We start from the raw sequence: 27,245 nt of genomic DNA on the forward strand, positions 1-27,245 counted from the left end.
ATATATATATTTATTAACAGAAATCAGTTTTTCCCTATTTCCACTAGAAAAACGGTGAATACATTTTTAAGGGGTATTAGTATGAACGGATGCCAAATTACTAGCCTGTCCAGATTGCCCACAGATTTTAATCTGTCCCTTCCTCATAGCATTGCCATGAAAAACCAGATAGTGCCTCAAATGTGGCATATTCTCAATGAATAGTTGTGGAACCGGAATTAATCAAAATTCTGTTCAAAATGAATGTATACACATTACCTCTGTCCTTTGGTGACTATTAAAAGTAGATTTGAGTATCCAACTGTCTACGAGACATTTCCACTTGGATGTTTCATACATAGTTATCTAAAGCCTGGCCTTTCCTTCAATGCCAGCCAGGAAATATTTGCTACTAGACCACTAGTTTATGAAATAATTGTTACCCATCTGCAATAAAAGTAGTACTGAAATTGGGTGTTTAAAAACTTTTTAGCAAATTGACACAGTAACTTTATGTTATGTATGAACAAAATTGAGGTTTGTATTACAAATGTCCTTATTTCATTCTTTTAGCAATTTATTTATGTTGTAATTTTACAGAATTATTAGTCTGTGAAATAAATGAAAACAAAACCACGTCAACTAACCCTTTAACAGATAGTCTGAGAAGCACTTTATAGACATCTCAAAAACACACTAAAAACTGAACTGCTGGTTCTCCCCAGATACCTGCTCCTCCTGCCGTCTTTTTCATCTTAGCTGATGGCAATTTTATCTTCAGGGTCACTTTGCACAAACTTAAGAGTCATCCTTCACACCTCTTCTTCCATCCTTCATACTTTTAGGATATATTTTCAACATTGCAGTCAGAGGGATGCACTTTTAAAACAAGTCATATCTTGTCAGTCTTCTGCTCAATACCCTCCAACAGCTCCAATTTCATTCCATTTAAAAGCCAAGGTCCTCACAATGGCCGAGGTCCAGCATAACCTGGTTCCTGTTACTAGCTTCATTTCCTACCATTACTCCCTGCAGCTCACACCACTGCAGACACCCTGGTGTCCTTGAGGTTACTCAAACACACTAGGTAGGCATCTCCTCTTTTGCCTTGGCTGTTCCCTCTGCCTGGAGAACTTAAACAAGATATCCTTCAAGTTTTTGCTAAGATGTTAACTTCTCAGCGAGGCCTACTCTCCACTCTTTTTAAAATGCCAACTTCTCAGCCCTCCTCCTTCTCCTTTCTCCGCTTTATTTTTACTCGTAATATTTATCACCTTCTAACACACTATGTACTTATGTTTGACTGTTTTTGTCCACTAAAATGTAAACTCCGCAAGGGCAGGGATTTTTGCCGTGCTTACTCCTCCTGTCCCAGTCTCTAAGTCTATGTTGGCATATAGAAGGTATGCCACAAATGTTCATTAAAGGATTTGGAACAACCACCTTGGATAGTAATTTGGCAACATATATTAACTAAAAATGAATACCTCCTATAATCTAGCAATTCTACTTCTGGATATTTACCCTAGAGAAAATTTTACACACGTGCATAAGGAAATGATTCATGGATGTTCACTGCTGAATTTTTTTGTTTTTTGTAATGGCAAAAGATGGCAGCAACCTAAATGTCCATCAGCAGTAAAATGCATAGAATGATATGGTATAATCAATAAAATGGCATACAGCTGCTAAAATAAACTTGGATGGATATAGCTTAAGACAAAATGGTAAGGTAAGTGTTAAAGATTAGGTACAGAGCAATGCTATCTTTGTAAACAAAAACATGCATGAATGATTTCTATATATAATGGGAACATATATTCAAGAAAAGTATTACAAATGGACTGAAATGATTCACACCAATTCATGATAGAAGGTTGCACTTGCAGAGGGTTGGTGTATTAGTCCATTCTCACACTGCTATAAAGACACTACCTGAGACTGGGTAATTTATAAACAAAGGAAGTTTAATTGACTCACAGTTTCACATAGCTGGGGAGGCCTCAGGAAACTTATAATCATGGCAGAAGAAGCAGGCATCTTCTTCACAAGGCGGCAGGAGAGAGTGTGAGTGTGTGAAGGAGGAACTGTCAAGAACCTATAAAACCATCAGATCTCCTGAGAACTCACTCACTATCATGAGAACAGCCTGGGGGAAACCGCCCACATGGTCCAATCACCTCCCACAGGGTCTCTCCGTTGACATGTGGGGATCGTGGGGATTACAATTCAAGATGAGATCTGGGTGGAGACACAGCCAAACCATAACGGTTGGTTAACTTTATAATGCTTTATTCCTCATAAATTAGGAAGGCCAAAAACAAAAGAAAATATAAAATTTGTTCAATTTGGGGGGCTGTGGGTATTGAATGGCATTAATGTATTGTTATTTTTGTACTTTTCTGTATTTGAAATTTTTTCAAAATTAAAAAAATCATCTTCTAGACTGTAAGATCCTTAAGAACAGCAACTATATTTTATTAATATTTTCATTGACAGTATCTAATACCATTACTGGAAAATAGGAGTCCTCAATAAATACTTGCTGAACACGTATGTGTTAAATAAATAAAAATTTTATTGAGAGAAAAAGAAGAAATTAAGGGGAGAAAGATGAATGGTACAGATGTAAGAAGACAGAAAGGTAAAAAGTATTTTGGGTTTGCAAATGTGTGATTTAATACCCAGGCTACCTGACACTTTCAGCTGAGCTATGTTATTCTAAAACAGATAGGAATTTTGAATGCGAAGATAAGGATGTGAAAAAAGCTCCCTTTCACCCAGCAGATACAAAGAATGTCATAGAGATCTATTGGCTTGAGATTCAGGAGCAAAAAATTGGAATTCTTGAAATCATAAGTTATTTTGTAGTTTTCGTAACACTTTACATGTTTTAAAAACATAATGAGTAATCATAATAATAAACTGAATCTTTTCTGTGCTAGGATTATACTAAAAGTTTCAGAGGTTTATTTTGGTTTAAAAAAGATAATAAAAGCATGATTTGTTATTATTATCAGCCAACATACTGAAGAACAGTATATATTTGATTATATATAATAATGATCACTACCTGTCAAAATCATTAAAGGAAGGAAGCATCAATGCAAAATAAATTCTAAATAAAAAATTCTAAATTTTAATTAAAAAATAATTCTTCAAGTGACAATTTAAAACACATAAAACAATTTCCTTATCTGATAGATTTCATCTTTGCTTTGTGACAGATATTCCAGATGAGAGAAAATTTCTCTCATTTTGCACTTCATGTCGGTTCACTTGTTAAACGTTCTTCCAAAGTATTATCAGATTGGACATTGGGGTATCTGTTGCTTTATATAAGCTCATTTACTTTTTTAACAATAAAAACATTTTGTTTTACAAAGAACTATACCCTTCAGTGAATATTCAAACTATGGAAAATGCAGAAAACAAGATTGGGTATTCAAATACAGTTATGCATAGCTTAATGATGGGGATACATCCTAACAAATGCATTGTTAGGTAATTTTGTCGTTGTATGAACATCATAGAGTGTACTTACACAAACGTAGATGGGATAGCTTTCTATACACCTAGGCTATATAGCGTAGCCTATTATTCCCAGGCTACAAACCTGTACAGCATGCTACTTTACTGAATACTGTAGGCATCTGGAACACAGTGTTTGGTATTTGTGTACGTAAACATATCTAAACATAGAAAAGGTACAGTCAAAATATGATATAAAAGATTAAAAATGGGGGCCGGGCGCGGTGGCTCACGCCTGTAATCCCAGCACTTTGGGATGCCAAGGTGGGCAGATCATGAGGTCAGGAGATCAAGACCATCCTGGCTAACACGGTGAAACTCCGTCTCTACTAAAAATACAAAAAATTAACCAGGCGTGGTGGCAGGCGCCTGTAGTCCCAGCTACTTGGGAGGCTGAGGCAGGAGAATGGCGTGAACCCGGGAGGCGGAGCTTGCAGTGAGCTGAGATCGTGCCACTGCACTCCAGCCTGGGCAACAAGCAAGACTCTGTCTCAAAAAAAAAAAAAAAAAAAAAAGATTAAAAATGGTACACCTGTATAGGAGACTTACTATGAATGAAGCTTGCAGGAGTGGAAGTTGCTCTGGGTGAGTCAGTAGGTAAGCAGTGAGTGAATGTGAAGGCCTAGGTCATTACTGTACACTACCGTAAATTATAAACACGTACACTTAGATGACACTACATTTATTTTAAACATTTTTCTTCCTTTAATAATAAATTAATGTTAGCTTACTGTAAGTTTTTTACTTTATAAACTTTTTATTTTTGAGACAGGGTCTTGCTCTGTCGCCCAGGCTAGAGCTCAGTGGCACAATCACGGCTCACTGCAGCCTCGACCTCCTGGACGCAGTGATTCTCCCACCTCAGCCTCCGGAGTAGCTGGGACTACAGGCACATGCCATCATCCTTGGCTAATTTTAAAAAATTTTTGTAGAGATGGGGTCTCCCAATGTTGCTCAGGCTGGTCTCAATCTCCTGGACTCAAGCAGGCCTCCCGCCTTGGCCTCTCAAGTGCTGGGATAAACAGGTATAAGCCACCTCTCCTGGTCTAAAATTTTAAATTATTTATTCATTTATTTATTTTTCATTGCACAATGGAAATGGTATGAACTTTTATTTATTTATTTTATTTTTATTATTTTTTTTTTTGAGACGGAGTCTCCCTCTGTCACCCAGGTTGGAGTACAGTGGTGCAATCTCGGCTCACTGCAACCTCCGCCTCCCAGGTTCAAGTGATTCTCCTGCCTCAGCCTCCAGAGTAGCTGGGACTACAGGCGCCCACCACCAAGCCCTGCTAATTTTTGTATTTTTAGTAGAGACAGGGTTTCACCATATTGGCCAGGCTGGTCTCGAACTCCTGACCTTGTGATCCACCCACCTTGGCCTCCCAAAGTGCTGGGATTACAGGAGTGAGCCACCGTGCCTGGCCAAACTTTTAAAATGAGTAAACTTTCTTTTGTAATAACACAGCTTAAAACACAAACATATTGTACAGCTATACAAAAATATTTTATTTATATCCTTATTCTACAAGCCTTTTTCTATTTTTCAATTTTTTAAAACTTTTTTTTGTTAAAAACTAAGACAAAAACACATACATTAGCATAGGCTTACACAAGGTCAGGATTAACAATATCACTGTCTTCTACCTCCACATCTTATCTCACTGGAAGACGTCCAGGGGTAATAACAGGCATGGAACTGTCATCTCCTACGATAACACCATCTTCTTCCGGAATACATCCTGAGGCTATTTGACAGCTGGCTTTTTTTTTTTTTTTTTCAAGCAGAAGTATACTCTAAAATAATGATAATAGTATAGTAAATATGTAAGCCAATCACATGGTTGCTTATTATCATTGTCAAGTATTATGTACTGCACATAACTGTATGTGCTACACTCTTATAGACTGGCAGTGCAGTAGTAGTTTATTTACACCAGCATCCCCACAAATAGGTAGATAACACATTGCTCTACAACGTTATTGCAGTGACATTATCACATCACTAGGTGATAGGAGTTTTTCAACTCTGTTATAATCTTATGACAGGGGTTGTATATGTAGTCAGTCATCCACCAAAATGTGTTATAGTAGTAAGATACCATTTGGATATTCTAGCAACATCAAAAGCATTACATAGAATCATATGTTGAGGCCGGGTGGGGTGGCTCATGCCTATAATCCCCGCACTTTGGGAGGCCGAGGTGGGCGGATCACCTGAGATCAGGAGTTCAAGACCAGCCTGGCCAACATGGTGAAACCGCATCTCTACTAAAAATACAAAAATTAGCTGGGCATGGTGACATATGCCTGTAATTCCAGCTACTCGGGAGGCTGAGGCAGGAGAATCACTTGAGCCCGGGAGGCAGAGGTTGCAGTGAGCTGAGATCGAGCAACTGTACTCCAGCCTGGGCAATAGAGCTAGACCCTGTTTCAAAAAACAAAAACAAAAACAAATGTATTCTATGAGTATAAATGTATTGATGTTTATTTACAAGAATGACTCACTGACAAGTCCAGAAACACATACTTATAACATTGTAAAAGTTAAAAGCAAGATTGACTGATAAGCTCTTAACCGCTTCTCTTTTATGCACTCCTCTCCTGCTTTCCAGGAATGTTTATGTAAACCTTTGATGTCAGCGTTTCCTGTCTTTCTTTTGACTTGGTGTCAATATATTCCTTTAAGCCAGTAACATCATTATGTTGATTGTTAAGGTTTAATATTCCCCTTTACATTGTTTTAACATCTTTGTCAGAAATCAATTGACCATATATGTGTGAATCTATTTCTGGATTCTATTTTGTTCCATTGCCTGTGTGTAATCTATATGTCTCTCTTCATCAGTACCAAGTTGTTTAGCTTAAATAGCTTTATAGATATAGGTAGGATAAATCCTCCAGTTTTATCTTTCTTTTAAAAAATTGCTTTGGTTATTCTGGATTCTTTGCATTTGCTTCCATAGGAATTTTAGAATCAGGTTGTTAATTTCTACAAAACAGTTTGCTAGAATTTTCATTGAGATTGGTTTGAATCTATAAATGAACTTGGTGAAAACTGACATCTTAATAATATTGAGTCTTGTAATTTATGAACGTGGTTGATATTTTCATTAAGTCTTCCAATAAAAAGTGGGGAATCAGCATTTATAAGCACATCTCATATGCCTCATATAGTAATGGGTGCTTTACATGTATCACATTAATTAAAAATCACCATTCCTTTTATTAGCTAGATTGTGTTAGGGACAAGCTGCCCCAAAAAAGCTTCTTGGTACTGCCAACACCCCTGCCTCCCACCCCCGCAAACCTCTCCGTACCATCCCTCCCCTTCTCCCAAACCTTTTTACATTTCTAAGCCCCTATCTAGGCACCGCGGTGAAGCCAGCAGACTTTTACCTATCAGGCCTTGCTGCTATAAAGCAAACCCAATTACAAACCATCCGGACCGCAGTGGGAGGTCGTGGGAAGCATAAACAAACTTTACCTACACCCTCCGGTACCATAAACGTCACAAGGTGATATGTGGCAGAGTTAACCAACAAACAACTCCAGGGTCTCTCTCCCCGACATAAACCCCTCATTTTGTAAGCTCGGGGCTGCCTTCTCTGTCTGTAATGGAGCAGCCGGCAGGTTGAATAAAGGCTTGCCTGAACTTGGGTCTCTCTCTCTCTCTCTCTCTCTCTCGTCCTTTCTCTCGGCTAACTTTACAGATTGCACATAAAAGGAAAAGGGGTTGAGAGAAGGTAAGTAACTCCCTAGAGACCAGTAAGTGGCACAGAAGGGAATTTGGGCCTTCATCTGTCTAACTCCAAAACCTGGCTTTTTCTATTCACCGGTCCTTATAACTCAGCTAAAACGAGGGTTAAGCAAGTGCCATTATTTATGACTGTGAACCTCTCCAAAGTTCAGATTGTTCCTGAACAATCAAGCATTTCAAACTCTTACCATCAAGTAAGGAGATAGCGTTACATCGTGTGTAGGCATATGGGGATTAAAGATTACATTATACTTCCCAAATTGCACTTGAGAATTGACTGTGCCAATTATATCATTTCTGGATATCTACCTTGTTCACAGTATGTGGGATCCAGGTTAATGAACAGCATAAAATTCTTGTACCCTGTTGCAAAAATTTATTAGTAATCCATGCATACTGGTTTAGGATTTGAAAACAGGTTTTATAAAAGGTTTGCTAGGTATCGACCTAATTTCAGGAATACCCTAGTAGGGAAATTCAGTGACCTTCACCAACTTACCTGTAGCCAAAAAAATAAATAAGTAAAAATTAAAAATCAGAACAAATCCAAAGTAATTATAATTAAAATTAACCAAAGTTCCTGATCCAATCCTGATAAGGGGTATTAGGTTTAATATTTAAAGATAATTTATGAAGAAAAAGATTACGGTTCAAAGTCTACTTCAGGTATTTCTATTTACATTTCTTGGAAAAGCTTCCCAGGGCTCTTTCTGCCCCAGCCCCCAATCTACAGAAGAGTCTAGTCGACTGTCCACTCATTTCACAGCACTTGTCTGAAACTAGAAGACCCAGGGAGGGAACAAGGTTCAGGCTTGAAACGCTAAGACATTCAAGATTTCACCTTGTATGCAAAAATCAGAATGGGAGGCTGCAGCGGGGCCTCACACTCACCGGAGCTAGGCGCTGTAGATCCCGCACCCGCGGAGCCCGGCAACCACCTGAGGGGCCTTGGCCAGGAGGGGGTGGCCCCCCGGCGCCGGCGGCAGCTCCCGAGCAAACCTGGCAAACCCGAGCAGGGCGGTGCGGGTTGCTCAGGGAGAAAATGAAGGGAGTGATAGGGTGGGGGTGGCAGGGAACGGGCACAACGCCGGCTTCCTCCGGACGGCCTCCTGCGTCCCACCTGTGCTCCTGAAAGGCGGCCCCCGACAGGGCGCGGCGGGAACCCAAGCCGGGAGTAGGGTCACGAGTTAAAGCGGCGGGGGCGGGAGGATGCGCGGGCGGCGGACGGGGCGCTCTCCTCCCGTCTGACTCTGGGCGGAGCGGGGCTCGAGGCTGCTGGAGCCGCTCGCTGACTCGCCCTGCGCCCTCGCCGCGGACACCGGAGCTGCGGACGCTCCCCGCTGTCCCCCAGGTGAGCCTGCGGGGCGCCGCCCCGGGGCGTCGGGTGTCGCGCGAACGGCGCCCACAGCGCACGGGGAGGGCCCGGGAGGCCAGGAGGCAGCGAGCCGTCGGGGACGCCGCGGGAGGGCCGGGCCGGGCAGTCGGCGCCATGGAGGGCAGGCGGGCTGGAGTTGGGCGTGAGATGCAGCTGTTCCGCGCCGCCCCCACGCCGCCCGCAGAAGGTCAGTGGAGGTGCGCGCCTGCCGGGTCTGCCCGGGGCTGGGCGGGTGGGGGTGCTCTGCTCCTCGGTCCCCCTCCAGGCCGCCGCCCACCTGTGGTCAGGGCTCAGAGGGCTGGAAGCCACCCCCGCCCGGAGCCCCTGGGCTGGAAGGTTTGGATGCCGGCCAGGGCTCCAGACGGCCTTGACGCGGCTCGGCTGGCCCCTCTCAATGCGGACTGTCCGCCTGTTAGAGGTGGAGGCGGCTGGAAGTGGGGGCTCAGGTCCGGGTCGCTGCGCTGGCCGAAAGCAGCGGCCAGTCGGGCTGCGGCCGTCTGAGCTCAACGGCAGTGCCCGGGGATGGCAGCGACCGCTCTGGGACATCGCTGCAACCCTACGGCTCTTTCTCGCACAGACTACCCGACAAAAGTGTCAACCCTTCTTGTTTGGTTGTTTGTTTGAGAAAAAAAAAAAAGAAAAAAGACTGGAGAGACTAAAGTTTTGTGTCTGGTGAAGCGGGAAAGCGCTTCTGAAAAAACGAGGTTGCATAACTTTGTCGCCAACTGGGAGGCCTTTGCTGTTTATACACTCCCGGGCTTTCTCCAATTTTCTGCAGCTTACTCCAATCAAGCCTCTGCCCGCCAGGAATAGGTAACCTGTGTGTGTCCGTTTGCTCCTTCTAAGAGCATGCCTGATAGATACTTCGGTAGCCTCTCCGGATGGCCCCTTCGTCGGGTAGCCTCTCCTGATGGGGTCCTTCGCCCACTCTGCCTCCCGCGCCGGCGCTCTGGGTGAATGTCAAGGGTGGCTGGCTGCGAATACCTCCTTCAGCTGCTGGGGTTCCCGACAGTTTGCAGTTTTTAAAAGTGCACCCTCGGAAGGGCTTTTCAGACTGGGTAAAGCTAACGTTTCCAAGGTCCGCATCTGGTCCTGGTGAATGAAATGTCTTCCGGGACAACTCGTGATGTGCTGAATAGATGCTAGTTGGCTTGTTTTCTCTTTGTTCCTGTGGGTTACTGTTACATGGTGTGTGGCTAGTTTGTTTAAAATTTAATTTTCCCTGTATCAAAGTGGAAAGGGCTTAGTGTCAATATACAGCTCACCAACATGCTTATTAACAGCTTCATCATTATGTTGGTGTTCATATGCGAGCTTTGGTCAACATGAAATCATCCGCGTTTAAGTCCTATAGACAAAGTCTCCTTAAATGCTGGTTAAAATATCCTGCCTTTTTGAAGGAAGTAAAACTGTTAAGTGAAAATCCTAGTTTATTAATAACTTTTTCTTTCCTTTATGCCTTTACCTAAGAATTACTGCATTTATACTTTGACAGGCATTTTAACACGCACACATGAGCCACACTTTAATGACTTATATAATAATTATTTCATTTTGAAGGTACTGCGTTTGCCATACAGTAAATATGTTTTATGGTTTATTCATCCAGCAGTATCCTTATTAATCTTTTCATTAACAAGAGTTTAAAAACCTTCCCCATGGCTATTCTTTATAGCCAGTATCTATTGTTCGGAGATGTTGGGGTTGCTAAGAATGCTTGAATTGGAATCAAAAGTGGAGTTCTAGACTTGGAAAGCAGCATGGTATCTAACCAGTGACTTGTAAGATATTGTATGAATGCAGGTTACAATTTTCCTCCTTCATTGCTGAGTACAAGTTATTATTAAAATGTCAAATAAAGCCTGCCTTTCTATTCTGTATGGAAGGACGCTACTCATGGTTTGGGGTATTTTACTTTGAACAGGTTTCCGTAGTATAATATCAGTCTTAGTCTGGGGGAAAATCCAAGATCCATCCCAGTCTCTAGAGTGACTTCTCCGTCACTTTGAAAAAACTGATTCTGAAGACAATAAAACCAACCCAACTCAACCCTTTTCAAATGCACCTGCCCCCCCAAATAGATATAAAGTACTTTGAAAATATGCTATAAATATAAGGCCTTCAATAAAAAGTCGTTACAAGTGATGCCACAGACTGGGAATTAGGCTTAAATTGAGGGCCCACTTTCCCCTTTGTACAACAATTACGTTTCCTGAGGCTCATACTGCCCCTTAAGAATCTTATTGGCTTTCTAGGAAGCCGCTCTGTCTGCTGTGGGTGTTAGGCAGGTGAGTCTGCTTAGCGCTAGACCCTATGCAAAGGCTTTGTTTGCTGTTTTATTTAATGCTCTCTACAGTCATAACTATTTAATTCTGGCTACAATCATAGAAGGGTAGGTGTTGTTATTCCCGTTTTGCTGGAGAGGAAACTGAGGCTCAGAAGGGCTAAGTGATTTCCCTGAGATTGCAGAAATGTCAAGTCATGGAACCAGGACTAGAAACCAAACTGAATCTTGGTTCTTTACACTACACCCTGCTATCTTTAACTCGGTGGTTTTAAACATCTTTTGATAATCTGTGAAAGCTTTATTTACCTCCCAGGAGAAAGTGTCCACAGCCACATATATGAAAGTTTTCATATAACTTCAAGACCCACCTACCCTCTGAAGTCCTTCCCCCGGGTCCTCAGGTCTCTGATCCTCTAACTGTACTGAGTGAGGCAGAAAACATATACATCCTGTATATATGTACATATAATCGTTTACTAATGGGAGCAGCCCTTGAATTTGGTAACTTTGAACTAGGTGAAAATTCACTTTGTAATTAAAACAAATAAAAAAGTGATGTCCTACATTAGAACTGATTTTGTAAACATCTAAAATGCAGTTTAGAGCAATCGTCCTTATTTGAAACCAGAACTTCTGTATGGGCTTCTTCCTGCAATATTAAAGAATATGGACTTGTGTCTTTACTCACTAAATGGAAATGTTGGTTGTTGTTGTTGTTTTTTTCCTCTAGAGATGGCAAATCTTGAGGTAGTTGTAAGTAGCTGCAGCTCTCATGAAGAGGAAAATCGCTGCAATTTTAACCAGCATACATCTCCATCTGAGGAGCTTCTATTAGAAGACCAGATGAGGCGAAAACTCAAATATTTTTTCATGAATCCCTGTGAGAAATTCTGGGCTCGAGGTAGAAAACCATGGAAACTTGCCATACAAATTCTAAAAATTGCAATGGTGACTATCCAGGTAAGCATCTCAGATCATGAGTTTGGTGAAAGCCTCTCTTAATCAAAGAGAACTATGGACAGTGGTTTTTTTTTTTTTTAATAACTTTTAACTACATGCATAATGTAGAACAGTAACAGATAAGAAAACATACAATCTTAGATCCTTCTGTCTTCAACATTTGTGAAAGAGTTTGTCTTCTTTTTTCTTAGTTTTTTTCTTCTATCGTTCGCTAAGTTATAATTTTAGTCACGTAATCTAATTAGTTTTCAGGAAAAGAAAACTAATTTTTGGCTTCAATGAAGAGGTTCAGCTGGTTTCTAAATAAGCCATGGAAACTAGTGTTGTCCAACATTAGGACTTTCTTTTCCTTCCTAGTTAGTTTCCTGGGAATTTCTCTCTTCAGAAACTTAAAGGGTTCCTGCTACAGGCAAATTCTTAGATTCTTACAACCCTGTGATCGTGAGAACCATGCAATGGAAGAATGTGAAGTTAACTAACAGAAGAGGAGTGGCAGGAGCTAGTGAAACACAGGACCTCTTTTTAGTTCAAAGGGAGCTTTTAAATCACATTTCCTTGACTTCTTTTAAAATTTTTTTGGGGAAAGGGGGAACCATATTTTGCGATTCTTAATATATACTGGTTGTGATTTATTCTTATGAAAATATGTTTTCCTGTTGGTGAAATTATCTCTTGCTAAAAGCAAAGGGCAAAATAGAAGCAGATTTTAGTGAGAAAAATAGATGTGATAGGTTTATTTTTATTATTACTTACTCTTCCTAAGTTGGTGAAAAATGCCTAAGTAAATAGACAATTGGTATTGAAGGAGAGATTAAAAAAACAGGATATTACTAATTTTAACTGCTTATTGAGAACAAACGCTTATGATTGTTAGGGAACCAAGGCAATTTCTACAATCATATGAAGTTGGTAGAATTCTTGCTTGTTTCTAATGCCAGGTGTTATATCAAGGGAAACAAACATTTAGTGACTACCCTGTTCCAGTACATTATTTCATTTAATTCTAACATTCCTACTGGCTCATTTTACAGAAGAGGAAACTGATGTTCATAGAGCTCTTTTAAAGTCACATGGCTTGGCCAGGCAGGGTGGCTCATACCTGTAATTCCAGCACTTTGGGATGCTGAGGTGGGTGGATTGCTTGAGCTCAAGAGTTCCAGACCAGCCTGGGTAACATGGTGAAAACCTGTTTCTGTAAAACATACAAAAATAAGCCAGGCGTGGTGATCACACCACTGCACTCCAGCCTGGGTGACAGAGCGAGACCTTGTCTCAAAAAAAAAAAAAAAAAAAAAAGTCACATGGCTAGTCAGTGGCAATATCAAGACTTTGAAGGCAGGCATTCTCTCTATTATATTACCCTGAAAATGGATGTTCAATTCTCAGCCAAATATTTGGCAAGTTGAAATTGAAATTCTTAACTTCTGAGTGATAATATGGTGTGTCTCAATAGTGAAAAGTTTATTGTTTCTTATAAAGGGGAAAAGCCTGTATCAATTGAACATGAATATTTTCTACTTAGAATAATAATAGGTACCACTTGAGTGTTTGCTGTGTACCAGGCTAAACATTTTATAGATGTCATCATGTTCAATCCTTTTTTTTTTGAGATGGAGTCCCACTCTGTCACCCAGGCTAGAGTAGAGTGGCACCATCTCAGCTCACTGCAACCTCTGCCTCACGGGTTCAAGCAGTTCTCCTGCCTCAGCCTCCTGAATAGCTGGGATTACAGGCGCACACCACCATGCCTGGATAATTTTTGTATTTTCAGTGGAGATGGGGTTTCACCATGTTGGCCAGGCTGCTCTTGAATTCCTGACCTCAGGTGATCCATCCACCTAGGCCTCCCAAAGTGCTGGGATTACAGGCGTGAGCTACAGTGTCCGGCCCATACTCAATTCTTAAAACAAGTTGGAGGGTAGGTAGTGGTACCCTCCTTTCACAGAGGAGAACAATGAGGGGCTTGGTAAGGAAAAGGACCCTGTCATAGTCAGGAAACTAGAAGAGTAGAACTGATATTCAAACTCAGATTTATTTTCTCTAAGATTTATGTTCGTAATTACTTCTTAATTTTTAGGGAGCTCATCTACCTTCCTGTGTTTACTAAGGTGGTCAAGAGAAAACTGAACAATGGTTTAAGATATTAAGGCTGCTAGTAATAAGCATGTAAAAGGTGTTTAGGTAAGTTTTTAAAAGGAACTGAGGGTTTCTTAATTGAGATGTTTCCTTAATTTATATCAGGGCAATCAAACAAATATTAGATAAAGACAGCTTTGTCATTGAGCAAATGAAATGAGCAAATGGTGACAGATTATCTCAGGGAAAATGAGGGGGTCCTTCTGTTAAATTGGAGATTTTGTGTCTGCAGCAGCAAAAGAAAGATGTTTACAATGATAGACACCCTACTAAAAATTTCTCTTTTCCCACTACCTGGCTTACTCTCTGAATTACAGCAGTTTTCTCTCAGCCATTGTTATTCCTGTCTGCCACTAAACCTTGAGGGCAGGGACCAATTGTCTTCTCATTGTATCCTCAGTCCCTAGCTCACTGCTGACACATGAGAGGTACTCATGTATTTGAATGACTGGTAAGAATATCTTTGGGAATTCTTTGGGGCTGTTTGGTCATCAGCTTCAACAGATGCAAAATCCCTAGAATATCAAGATGTCATCTTATTGAGGACAATTAAAGAAGCTCTGCAGAAATGAGAGTTAGGTGCAGAGTGATGATATGTGTGGGGTGCAGACCATATATCATATGTGGAAGGGAGAGGGGAAAAGATTTGTCTGCTCTATTTTTTCTGATCAAACCCTGGATTACTTTGTGTAGCATGACAGGGTGGCTAGAACCTAGATTTAGTCTGTCAGACATGGGTTTCAATTTTGAGTGTATCAACACTGGCTAGTGATGTGACTTGAAAAAACTATGTAACTTCTCTGAGCCTCATCTCTAAAATTGGTGTATTAGGAATATACTGCAGGATTAGTATGAGGAAAGTTCCTGGAATAGTGTATGGCACATAGGTGCTCAACATTGTTCCCGCCTTCCATATAAAATATACTCTGCCTCACTCTGGGATTTAAGTCAGGGTGTAGTTTCTCAATTTACAGCATGTACAGCATGTGGTGTGTGTGTGTGCCTGTGTGTGCTGTGTGTGCATGTGTGTATGAGAGAGAGAGAGATAGAGGTTTGGGTGAGAGGGAAGAGAAGACAAAAGAGAGACTTAGAGTATGGTAAGCTTTTTTTTTTTTTTTTGAGACGTAGTTTCGCTCTTGTTGCCCAGGCTGGAGTACAATGGCACAATCTCAGCTCATAGCAACCTCTGCCTCCCGGGTTCAAGCAATTCTCCTGCCTCAACCTCCCGAGTAGCTGGGAATACAGGCATGCACCACCATGTCTGGCTAACTTTTTTATTTGTAGTAGAGATGGGGTTTCACCATGTTGGTCAGGCTGGTCTCGAACTCCTGACCTAAGGTAATCCACCTGCCTTGGCCTCCCAAAGTGCTGGGATTACAGGCGTGAGCCACCGCGCCCGGCTCTATAGTAAGCTTTTCGGTATAATTGAAAAGCCTTAGGTTAGTATGACAACAGTGCAGTGAAACCTTTTATGTGTGTGAACAACTGAGTTTCACGTAAAATGCTGAGGTCAATCCTGCATGACTATTAAGGACACATTATGTTAATATACTTTAATTTAAACATGAGTTGAAAGGATATTTTCTATTTTTGGTCTTACTGTCATGGTTTTGGTGATTAGACTTAGGAATGTAGTTTGGTCATAGGACTTGGACTTTCTTAATTTATTATCCACCTGCTGCAAAACCTTCTTGATGTCCCAGAGAATTCATTTTAAACTCTTCTATTTGTTGTTCAAGCCCCTGTACCTTCTGCTCTACTTTTTCTGCCCACATTTTCCACCCTCTTACCTTTTCTTTTTTTTCTTTTAAGCTGGTCTTATTTGGGCTAAGTAACCAGATGGTGGTAGCTTTCAAGGAAGAGAATACTATAGCATTCAAACACCTTTTCCTAAAAGGATATATGGACCGAATGGATGACACATATGCAGTGTACACACAAAGTGACGTGTATGATCAGTTAATCTTCGCAGTAAACCAGGTAAATCAAGTGTGTGCATTACTTACTTGGGAAAAAGAACAGACTGGAAAAACGGTGGCAATGTACATAATAGAAACTGACATACAAGTGGAGAAGGGTGAACATTTCTGCTTGGAAATGACACAAAATTATTTTTAATTTTTAAAAAATATTGTCAACAAATTTTTATAAAACCAGAAGTTGAGAAAAGCTTTTGTTTAGTAACAGAAAGGCAAAAACTTTGAAGATTTAATTAAAAGAATCAGAGTTAGAGCTTGGCATGGGAGTCTCAAAGATTGAAATTACTAACTATGACCCTGGGTATAAGTAGTCATTAAGTCCTCAGAGCTGAAAGTATACTTTCAGGGCCCCTTAACAGATAATGAGAATATTAACTTTTCATAGTTTGTACAGCAACCAAGACCTAAAAATTCACTTGAAAGTAAGGCCTTTGTGTCATACATGACAATGATTTTATTGTGACATTGACTAACTGCCAAACAAAAAACAAGCTTGTTTTTCATATAGATGAATACTGTATTTTATTCTGAGTTTGTAATATATATTTTTGCCATAAATAATACTTTCTCAAGACCCCAAATTTTTAAATCTCTAGGTGTCATTGAAAGCATCCTTGAAGTCAGCATTCCCAGACTGGGTTAGTTTGAAGGACACATTTCAAAGTTATTACAATTTTTCTTCAGAAAATTATTATCGTATAATCATGGCTATTCATTTTCTAGAGACAGTCTATGCACAGTAAGATGTAAACTGCTAGGATAAAATACATATTTATGGCATGAAGTCTTTCTGTTAGCACTGGGGTTGGGAAAATGAGCCGGAAATCTAAAGTAATAGAAATAAGTTACATAAACTGTTCAACAGAACTATGTCCTACAGCTCGTAGCAGGAAAAGGGCATAATGATGGAGATACTCAGTTTTTAGAATTTTAAGTATATTACGTTTCTCTAAAGCTAGTCTGATCTAAACTGGTAGTTTGGTGTTTTTGCAGGGGGTGGCGGGGAGTGGGATAGAGGCAAGAGGTAAACAGTTCATTAAATTTTTTTTTTTTTTTTTTTGAGACAGGATCTCACCGTGTCACCCAGGCTGCAGTGCAGTGGTGCAGTCACAGCTCTCTGCAGACTCAACCTCCTGGGCACAAGTGATCCTCCCACCTTAGCCTCCCAAGCAGCTGGGGCCACAGGCATGTACCACCATGCCTGGCTAATTTAAAAAAAAAATTTTTTTGTAGAGACAGGGTCTCCCTATGTTGCCCAGGTTGCTCAAACTCCTGGCCTCAAGTGATCCTCCCACCTCAGCCTCCCAAAGTGCATTAAATTCCTTATAAATCATCTTAACCTTTATTCGTAGACCTAGACTCAGTCTTCAAAATGTAGTATGTGGCACTTAGGCCATTCTGCTTTTTCAGATTTCCACATTCCTTCTGGAAATGCATGTACCTGCTTTATTCTAGTTGTCTTGGTCTGTTCCTTCTGCTGCAACAAAATACCTGAGACTAGATAACAGACAAACAACAGAAATTTCTGCCTAATAATTCTGGAGCCGGGGAAGTCCAAGATCACTTACCTTACCACTGGTAAGGGCTTGCACCTTCTTGCTGTATTCTTACATGGTGGAAGGCAGAAGGACAAAACGGCCTGGCTAATTTCTCCCAGCCTTTTATAAGGCCAGTAGTCCTATTCATGATTGTTGACCTCCTAAAGACTCCACCTCTTAAGACTATCATATTGGGGTTTAATTTCCAACATAAGAACTTTGGAGGGACACATACATTCCATGTATGACTCCCTACTGTTGATTCCCTACTGTTTTCTAAGATGATTTACTGTTTTTCTAAGCACCGGTAGTTACTTTTAGCTGAAGATAAAAAGTGTCTTGATCAAAATTTTTATGAATAAGTAGGGTTTTGAGTGTTAATGAGGTCAGTTCTCTTTCAGGCTTCTGAGAAATGAATAGAAAAAAATGTGAATTAATATTTTTTATTTTTTATTTTATTTTTTATTTTTGAGACAGGGTCTCATCGTGTCACCCAGGCTGAAGTGCAATGGCGCAATCTCGGCTCACTGCAACCTCTGCCTCCTGCGCTCAAGCAATTCTCCTACCTCAGCCTCCTGAGTAGCTGGGATTACAGGCTCCCGTCACTACCCCCAGCTAATTTTTTTTGTATTTTTAGTAGAAGCAGGTTTCGCCATGTTAGCCAGACTGGTCTCGAACTCCTGACCTCAAGTGATCTGCCCGCCTTGGCCTCCCAAAGTGCTGGGATTACAGGTGTGAGCCACTGCACCTGGCCTAAATGTAAATTATTATTAAAACAGGAAGGATCTTTGTTTTCTGTGAAGAAAGAGTTTCCTTACTTAATAGTTGAGGTGATTGTTACTGAGAGGAACTGACAAATAGGGCAGTGGCATCTCAGTTCTTAGAAGCATATCCATCACTATTAGTTATCCCCAAGGGTTTAGCCCCAAGATGTCATCCTACTGGATAATCTCCAGGGCTCATTCTGATCCAATACTGTGATTATAACAGCACTACTGTTTATTATATATGTTTCTATATTTGAATGTGAGAGACCTACTTATTTTCTTTTTAGGCTGTCTCCTGGCTTTCCTCTTATTTCTTCAATAATTTTGGGGTCAGCTTTATTGGCTCCTTTTCTTTCATCTGCCTCTTAAATTTGAGCAGTTCTCAAAGCTTGGTCCTTTTCCTGCAGAAACGACCTCCACTACCCAGCCTCAGCCATCACTATGATGAAGGGACTCCCAAGCAGTTGCCCACACTGCCAGACACCTACCTCACAAGCACCTCAGAACTGCCCATCCAAGAGCAGCTTCATATTCTCCTCTCACCCACTCCCTAGGCTGTTTCTTCCTTCTGGTCTTCTGGCTTAGGTTGAAAGGCCTCAGGGTCTTCCGGGAATCGTTTATTCTTGCAGCTTAAACATAGTTTATAAATTCCTGTTTCTGGATGCCTTCCTTTCTTTCCTACCCCCCTGCCCTACCACCTCTTGCTTTTGGTGCCACAGCATTTAGCTAAGGACATTTAATGTGTTTTTATATTACCACTCAAAGGCTGACCTGGGACCCATGAATCTGACCGAAAACTCCTTCTCTCAAGGTAGAGCTGCAGAGACCAGGAGGGACGGCTGCCCAGTCTAGTTAAAGCTCCTCCAAGGCCTCGGCCACTTGGCTGCTCTGTGCTGTCTCACCATCGTTAGTTCCACCAGTTGGTTCCAACCATTATCTCATATCACATTTTTATCCCGTAACCCTCTGTCTTGGGCTCTAGAGCTGCCCTCTAGCTGGACACAGCCCTGCTGCTTCCCTAGATTACCCAGTTCTTGCCAGATGCTCAGACCTGCACAAAGAGCCATATGAAGAGCTCAAGGAAGTCTGGTTATAGCATATATAGTTAATGTATATATTATATAACGTAACTATGTGGTGTATGTAGGTATAATGTGAACAGGTACCTGCAGCCATGGGTCTCAGATCTTTCACAGTTCAAGAACTTAAAAGGTTTAAGACACAAGATTCTGTGGTCAGGAGGTTCAGACCTTTAGGTGATTCCTGTGGGGACTGCCCTACAATTACACCTGGACTCTGGGAGGGTTGTAGGGCCCCATCACAGCTATGACTGCACTTCGTGACCCCTGCTTGCCTTTCCCAGTTTACCTCCCATTACACATCATATGTTCTAGGCACACTGGTCTACTGGGTACCTTAAATGGAAAACAAAAATCTCAAAACTGAGTATCTCCAGCATTATTCTACTTTATCCCTATATGCCAAGCATAATGTTGTTTACTAGCTTAGGAAGCTTGCTTCTGTTACCATAGATTTCTGGCTCACTTTCCCAATCCTAATACTAACAGAAAGCTTGGTGCCATAATCACCTATCTTATCCTAACAGTTTACCAACTCACTGTGCACAGATTAGCTCTAGTAATGAAGAGCTCCATCACATTATTATAATTTTTCACCTCACCATTAATCTGACAAATATTTGAGCACCTACTGTGTGCCTGCAGGGCTGGTGTTAGAGCAGTGAATTGATAAATTCCCTGTCCTGTGGAACTTGCATTCTAATGCAGAAGATAGATTTTAAACAAGTTTAACTAAAATCTTTTGGTTTAGGGTAATGATAAGTGCTATGAAGAAAAATAAACTAGCATAAGGCAATAACAGTAGTCTCAGAGTGGTCAGAAAATGCCTTTCTGAAGACTTGAAATCTTGGGGAGAATATTTCAAGCTGAAGGAGTGGCAACAGAAGGCCCTGAAGCTGGAAAGCGTTTGGTATGTTTGAGAAAATGCAAGGGAGGCAAGTATGAGGGGGCAGAGTTAGGGCCAGAGGAGCTGGGGCCCAGGTCTCTCAGGACATGGAAAGGAGCTTTGAATTTTATTCTGAGAGAGACAGGAAGCCACGGAAGGGCTTTTGATAGGGGAGAGACAATGATAATATACATAAGCAAAATCTAACATGTATTCACTCAAATATTTATTAAATAGTATCTATTGGCTGGGTACAGTGGCTCACGCCTGCAATCCCAGCAGTTTGGGAGGTCGAGGCGGGCAGATCACGAGGTCAGGAGATCGAGACCTTCCTGGCTAACATGGTGAAACCCTGTCTCTACTAAAAAGTATAAAAAAATTAGCCGAGTGTGGTAGCATGAGCCTGTACTCCCAGCTACTCAGGAGGCTGAGGCAGGAGAATCGCTTGAACCCAGGAAGCAGAGGTTGCAGTGAGCCGAGATCATGCCACTGCATTCCAGGCTGGGCGACAGAGCAAGACTCTGTCTCAAAAACAAAAACAAAAATAGTATCTGTTATGTATCAGGCACTTTTTGTGTGTGTGCAGGGGTACTGCAGTGAACAAATAAAGTCAAGGAGGTCATATTCTCATTGGAATAGCCAGGTAGTAAAGTATAGAAGAGCATCATCTGTCAGTTTGTTATAAGTACTGTGAAATACAAAATAAAGCCAGCAAAGTGAATAGCTGGAGGTGGTTGGAGAAGGTCTCTCTGACAAGGTGACATGTAAGCAGACAGCAGACTAAAGAGAGGGCATGCAGCCTGTGTGTATCTCAAGGAAGAACCTTCCAGATACGAAGAACAGTAAAAACAAGAGTCTTGAGCAGGTGTATTTTGGATATTACTGTTCTAAGGGCTGTACATGCATGAATTCATTCACTCCTTATAGCAATCCTATGAGTTCTAGATGGAGACTAGACTAAGGTGAGAGGGAGGATTGGAGAGGCAGAGGCTTAATTTGTCCAGGGGAGAGAGGATGGTGGTTTGGACTAAGGCCATATCAGTGAAGGTGATGAGAGACAGTCCTATTTGTGGTGAAGAGGCTCATATTTTTAAGTGATTCTTGTACAGAGATAATTTGAAAGTCATGCATGACTTTCAGATGGACTGGAAGTGGAGTATAAGAGGAATTGACAAAAGGATCTTTCCTAAGTTTTGGCCTGAACAACTGTCTGACTTACAGAATAATTTATTGAGAAGGGAATTACTATGGAAGAAGCGGTGTTTCTGTTTGCACATTTACTAGAGATTCCTCTTAGACACCATAGGCATCATGTAGGCAGATTGTCATCCATGTGTGGTATTCAGTGGAAAGGTCAGAGCTGGAGATGCAAATTTGGAAGCTGTCAGCATAGAGGTGGTATTTGAAACATGGGACTGGTTGAAGTCAGCTGTGAAGAGAATGTGGATAGAGGTCATGGCCTGAACCCAAAGATAGGCCAAAATATAGAGGTTGGCAATGGGAGGATTTCAGCAAAGGAGACCAAGAAGAAACAATCAGTGTCCCAGAAGTCAAGTAAAGAAAGTATTCCATGTAGGAGGAGCATTCAACTGCATCAAATACCATGGAGATGTCAAGTTATAGGAGGACTGAGAACTAGGCATCAGATTTGGTAATACGCTGCTCATTAGTGACCTTGACAAGGTCCAACTCGAAATCCATCCCATATTAGAAATTATTTTCTTCATTTGTCGTAGCATGCTTCACACATATCTTTTAGCAGAATTATTTTCTATGTGTCGATCACACAAAGTCGTTCATTTCGAGTGACAGAATGACCAACTGTACCAGACATATTGCTCCAAAAACACTTTGTTTTGGAAACATGTCTGCAGACATCCATTAAGAATTTAAGATGACAGTTATTCCAAGGCACCATAAGATTCTTACTTGTAAAAGTAATTTTTTTTAAATGTAGAGGACCCACTAGGATAGGCAATATTGGTATAAAGGTGATTAAATTATAATCTTGCAAAGATAAAGGTTAAACCAATACTTTCTTTAAAAAAGGTTTTGCTGGCTAGCCTATAGTAATTGTATCCCACTTCTTATATACTACAGTGTTAAAGTAGAACTCTGACCTTACAGAAGATAGTTTAAAGATAAATAAAATATGTATTTACATTGAATGTCACCTGAATTAAACATAATTCTTTAAGGGAGGAAAGAAATGCAAAGATCATGTGGCTTCAGACTTTAATTTTACAGATCAGGAACTAGAAGGTCAGAAAGTTTGTCACAGAAACGAGGCTTGAATCTAGAACTCTGTGAGTGCCCTTTGCCTTCCTAGTGCACAGCAGCAAGTCACTTTCCCTGTTTATCAAGGCGAATGTCTCTATCCCAAGGGAACCTGCCAGGATCAGAGGTGGGGAGGGAGGGGAGTTATGGCTTCACTCCTGCCCTGGCTGGCATTCCCATTTTCTGTTTCTCGTTTTGGTTGAAGTACTTGCAGCTATACAATGTCTCCGTTGGGAATCATGCTTACGAGAACAAAGGTACCAAGCAGTCTGCTATGGCAATCTGTCAGCACTTCTACAAGCGAGGAAACGTCTACCCTGGAAATGATACCTTTGACATCGATCCAGAAATTGAAACTGGTGATGTTCTTCTATAACCTAGAACCTCAATTTTTAACACCTCAATTCATATTTAAAATTAGTAATTTCATCTTTGAAAACATTGATTTGGTCTGTGCTATTAGGACATAGTAAGAATGATATAGGAGTTATTATGTGTCAGGTACTGTTCTGAGCCCTTTACTATAACTCAAGAATCCTCAAGAAAACCCAGCAAGTCAAGGATTATTATTATCCCCTTTTATAGAAGACTAAAGTATGGCTCAGAGAGTTAAATGATCTGCCCAAGATGGAGCTAGAAGAGGCGGTGCTGAAATTTGGCCCAGGCTGTTTGTGTTCTTAGCTACCGTCTTCCACCATCTCTTGTGCAGGACATGCCAGTGAAGTATTAATAGATAGATATAATGCTTGTAAAACATTATGCTTGCAAACTCTTGGTATATATAAAACTCTCCTGCCCCAATACCACTTCACTATCATGCATCTTTGGGGGCAGATTGAAGGGGAGGAATGAAAATCAGAACATGGAATAGCACGGTGTATTCTTCTTAGCAAAGTTCTATTTGCAATTATGCCTAAAATATTAGCTTAGGTCATTGAGTTAACAAATAAGTATTGAAATACTTTTAACAACAGCCACTAGGATTTTTTTTTTTCTAGAGATAATACTGATAACAGTACCAAAAGGGAAAACTTTCCAAAATGCTGTCTTCCTTTTTTGGTGTGTGTGTGGGATGTCTATTGAAGAAACATTGTTAGTGCATAATATTTTAAAAATAGATCCCTCAAACTGCTTAGAAAATATTATTGTAATTACTGCAAGTGCTTCAAATTCTATGCTTAGGATACAAAAAGGGGGAGGGACTCAAAGTTTATCTAGGCTTAAAAACGAAGACAGCATTTATATAACATTAATGAAATAGATTTCAGATCTTTGTCTAGCCTCCATCCACTCCAGAAACGTAGCCACTTAGGTCTTAAAAACAAATGAGTCACGGTAACCATGTGGTATCAATGTTTATTTAGCTTTCAAAATTTTAATTCAGAAAAATAATAGAATCTGAATAACTGGTCTTAAATGTATCAGCCTTTCAAAATGCAGTCTTATTTATTCTTTTAAGTACTGTATCACGTTTTTGTTCCTTTCTATGGCAGAGTGTTTCTTTGTGGAGCCAGATGAACCTTTTCACATTGGGACACCAGCAGAAAATAAACTGAACTTAACACTGGACTTCCACAGGTGAGGGGAGCAGATAGGAGTGTAACTTACGTTTGCATGTATATATTGCCACAGAACTAAAATCACCTCTGTTTTCTAGACTCCTAACAGTGGAGCTTCAGTTTAAACTGAAAGCCATTAATCTGCAGACAGTTCGTCATCAAGAACTCCCTGACTGTTATGACTTTACTCTGACTGTAAGTGTGGGCCAGGCTGAATTTGGTTCCAGTGTGGAGAAAAATTGTTTTGTCTGGTAATGTTTCATATCCTTGGATTACAGTGTGATAAAAAATATAGGATGTTTTCACTTGAATGTACATAAGGAAACATTGATACATCTAGCTCTATTTTGCTATAATAAGTTTACTTGTTAATTACGTCTTCTGCACCTCTGTATAAGTTCTAGAAAAGAAGGGACCTTGTTTTGTTCACTACTATTTCCAGTACCACAAACAGTGCCTGGTGTAGATTTTCAAACCCAAAAGGAACAGGTGTTTTTAGGTTCTGTGTGGTTGGCTCTCAGCAATCTATGGCTGGCTGTCAGCTAATGGTTACTGCCAAGGGTTCTTGTTACTTAGTGTCCTCACCATGGATGTTTCCATGTTTGGGGTTTGTAGTATACATCTTTAACTTATTATAGTCTACCTTCAAGTTATACCACTGCATACAGTGTAAGAACCTTATGACAATGTACTTCCATTTCTCCCATCTTGGCCCTTGTGCTATTGTGGCCATATAATGTATTTCTACATGTGTTATAAACCCACAATATATGTTATTAATTTTTCTTTCTTTCTTTTTTTTTTTTTTTTTTTTGAGACAGAGTCTCGCTCTGTCACCTAGGCTGGAGTGCAGTGGCGCGATCTCGGCTCACTGCAAGCTCCGCCTCCCGGGTTCACGCCATTCTCCTGCCTCAGCCTCCCGAGTAGCTGGGACTACAGGTGCCCGCCACCACGCCCGGCTAATTTTTTGTATTTTTTTTAGTAGAGACGGGGTTTCACCGCATTAGCCAGGATGGTCTCGATCTTCTGACTTCGTGATCCGCCCGCCTCGGCCTCCCAAAGTGCTGGGATTACAGGCATGAGCCACCGCGCCCAGCCTATTTTTTCTTTAAACAGTCAATTATCTTTTAAAGTGATTTAAATAATAATAAAAACATTTTTATATTTGCCCATGTAGCTACCATTTCCAGTGTGCTTCATTCTGTGTGTAGCTCCCCGTTTGTATCTGGTATTATTTTCCTTCTGCCTGAAGGGCTTCTGTAACATTTCTTACAGTGCAGGTCTGCACTTTCAGCTTTTGTATGTTTAAAAAAGTATTTTACCTTCCTTTTTAAAGTTCTTATTAGCATCTTTTAAGTAAAAATTTTACGAATACATATTTATGGAGTACAGGTGATATTTTGATGCCAGCATTCAGTGTGTAATGATGAAATAAGGGTAATTGGGACAACATTCATCACCTCAAATATTTACCACTTCTTTATGTTGGGAATATTCTAAATCTACTCCTTTATTTATATTGAAATATAAAATAAATTATTAACTATAGTTGCCATATTGTGCTACTAAACACTAGATCTTATTTCTCCCATCTCACTGTATTTTTTTTTTTTTTGAGATGGATTCTCGCTCCGTTGCCAGGCTGGAGTGCAGTGGCGTGATCTTGGCTCACTGCAACCTCTGCCTCCCGAGTTCAAGTGATTCTCCTGCCTCAGCCTCCAGAGTAGCTGGGACTACAGGCACACATCACCACGCCCAGCTAGTTTTTGTATTTTTAGTAGAGACGGGGTTTCACCATGTTGGCCAGGATGGTCTCTATCTCTTGACCTCGTGATCCACCCACCTCGGCCTCCCCAAGTGCTGGAATTACAGGCATGAGCCACCGTGCCTGGCCCTCACTGTATCTCTATACCTATTAACAAATTCTTATTTATCCCCCACGCCTCCCCAATACCCTTTCTAGCCTCTGGTAACCATTATTCTATTCCAAGCCTTCCTTTGCTAAAGGTAGTTTCCTTGGCTATAGAATTGTAGGTTGACTGTTTTTTTTCTTCAGCACTTTAAAGATGTTGCTTCTAGCTTGCATTATTTCTAATGAGAAATCTGCTGTCATCTTTATCTTTGTTCTTATCTATGGGATGTTATTTCCCATCTGTTGGCTTTTAAATTTTTCCTTTATCTCTTACTTTAAACAATTTGATTGTGAAATGCTTTGGTGGTGTTTTCTTAATGTTTCCTGTGTTTAGGGTTCATTGAGCATCTTGGATCTGTAGGTTTATAGTTGTCATTATATTTGATATTTATTCAGCATGATTTCTTAAAATATTTTTGTCACTCCCCACCACCTTTTCAGAGATTCAGAGACAAAAACGTCTGTATTTGGTTACTTGGAGTTGTCCCATAGCTCAGTAATGATCTGTTTGTTTTATGTCTCAGTTTTTTTCAGTGTGTTTCATTTTGGATATTTTCTGTTGCTATATTTTCAAATTCACTATTTTTTCTTCTGTGCTATCTAATGTTTTCTAATCCCATCCATTATTTTTCTTCTTTGTTTGGGATTCAGCTTACTGAGATCTGATTGACATTAAGTCCCAGTTTTTTTACTCAATAGATATTTAGTGAGCACCTATTATTTGTACAAGTTGGAGGCCCTTTGTGTAGGAAAAGCATGGCTTCTCCGTGGCAAGGATTTCTGACTCAATCAAGTAACACTGAGCATCCTCCTTGCACGAGGCCATAGGCTGGGTCTTGCAGCCGTTAGGGATATGGGCAGACACTGACTATGCCCTCAGTTGCTTGTCAAAGAAAGAAGCTTACAATCCCTCATGAGGAGAAATACAGTGGTTGAACTTTTAAAAGTCATTTGAAATCTTATATTTGAAGTGTTTCTGATTACCCCATATGGAGAAGCTTCAATACAATTTATTTAAATGACAGAGTTTTCAAAGAACTTTTTTCCTTCAGGACTTGAGAGAAAGAGAAGAGGCAGAAATGAAACAGACTGATTTTCTTGCCTTGCCTTCCCTGTCCTTGCATAAGGAAGACAGTAGGAGAACTATGGAAGGTGTTCTGGCCTAGCTTTGTCCTGCTTGGCCCCTGGTGTCCTGAAGTGGTTATTCTTGAAGCAAGATG

The 27,245-nt window shown here is 40.6% G+C and overlaps 1 protein-coding gene across 3 annotated transcripts in view; it reads left to right on the top strand.

Moving 5' to 3' along the window:
• The first annotated feature begins 7,110 nt into the window (after positions 1-7,110).
• The window catches only part of MCOLN3 (mucolipin TRP cation channel 3), a 31,854-nt gene continuing 11,719 nt past the window's right edge, over positions 7,111-27,245 (top strand). The window contains exons 1-6 of one of the 3 annotated variants that reach the window (XM_054532091.1): positions 7,111-7,256; positions 11,663-11,892; positions 15,841-16,008; positions 22,760-22,913; positions 24,048-24,132; positions 24,212-24,308. In XM_054532091.1, coding sequence (XP_054388066.1) covers positions 11,665-11,892; positions 15,841-16,008; positions 22,760-22,913; positions 24,048-24,132; positions 24,212-24,308 — 732 coding nt within the window. In that variant the 5' untranslated portion in view covers positions 7,111-7,256; positions 11,663-11,664. Of the gene's footprint in view, positions 7,257-11,556; positions 11,893-15,840; positions 16,009-22,759; positions 22,914-24,047; positions 24,133-24,211; positions 24,309-27,245 lie in introns of those variants that run through there. The other 2 variants (XM_024251612.2, XM_024251616.2) reach the window with 2 other exon arrangements.

Source organism: Pongo abelii, chromosome 1, assembly GCF_028885655.2.
Source record: "Pongo abelii isolate AG06213 chromosome 1, NHGRI_mPonAbe1-v2.0_pri, whole genome shotgun sequence".
NCBI classification, from domain to species: Eukaryota; Metazoa; Chordata; class Mammalia; order Primates; family Hominidae; genus Pongo; species Pongo abelii.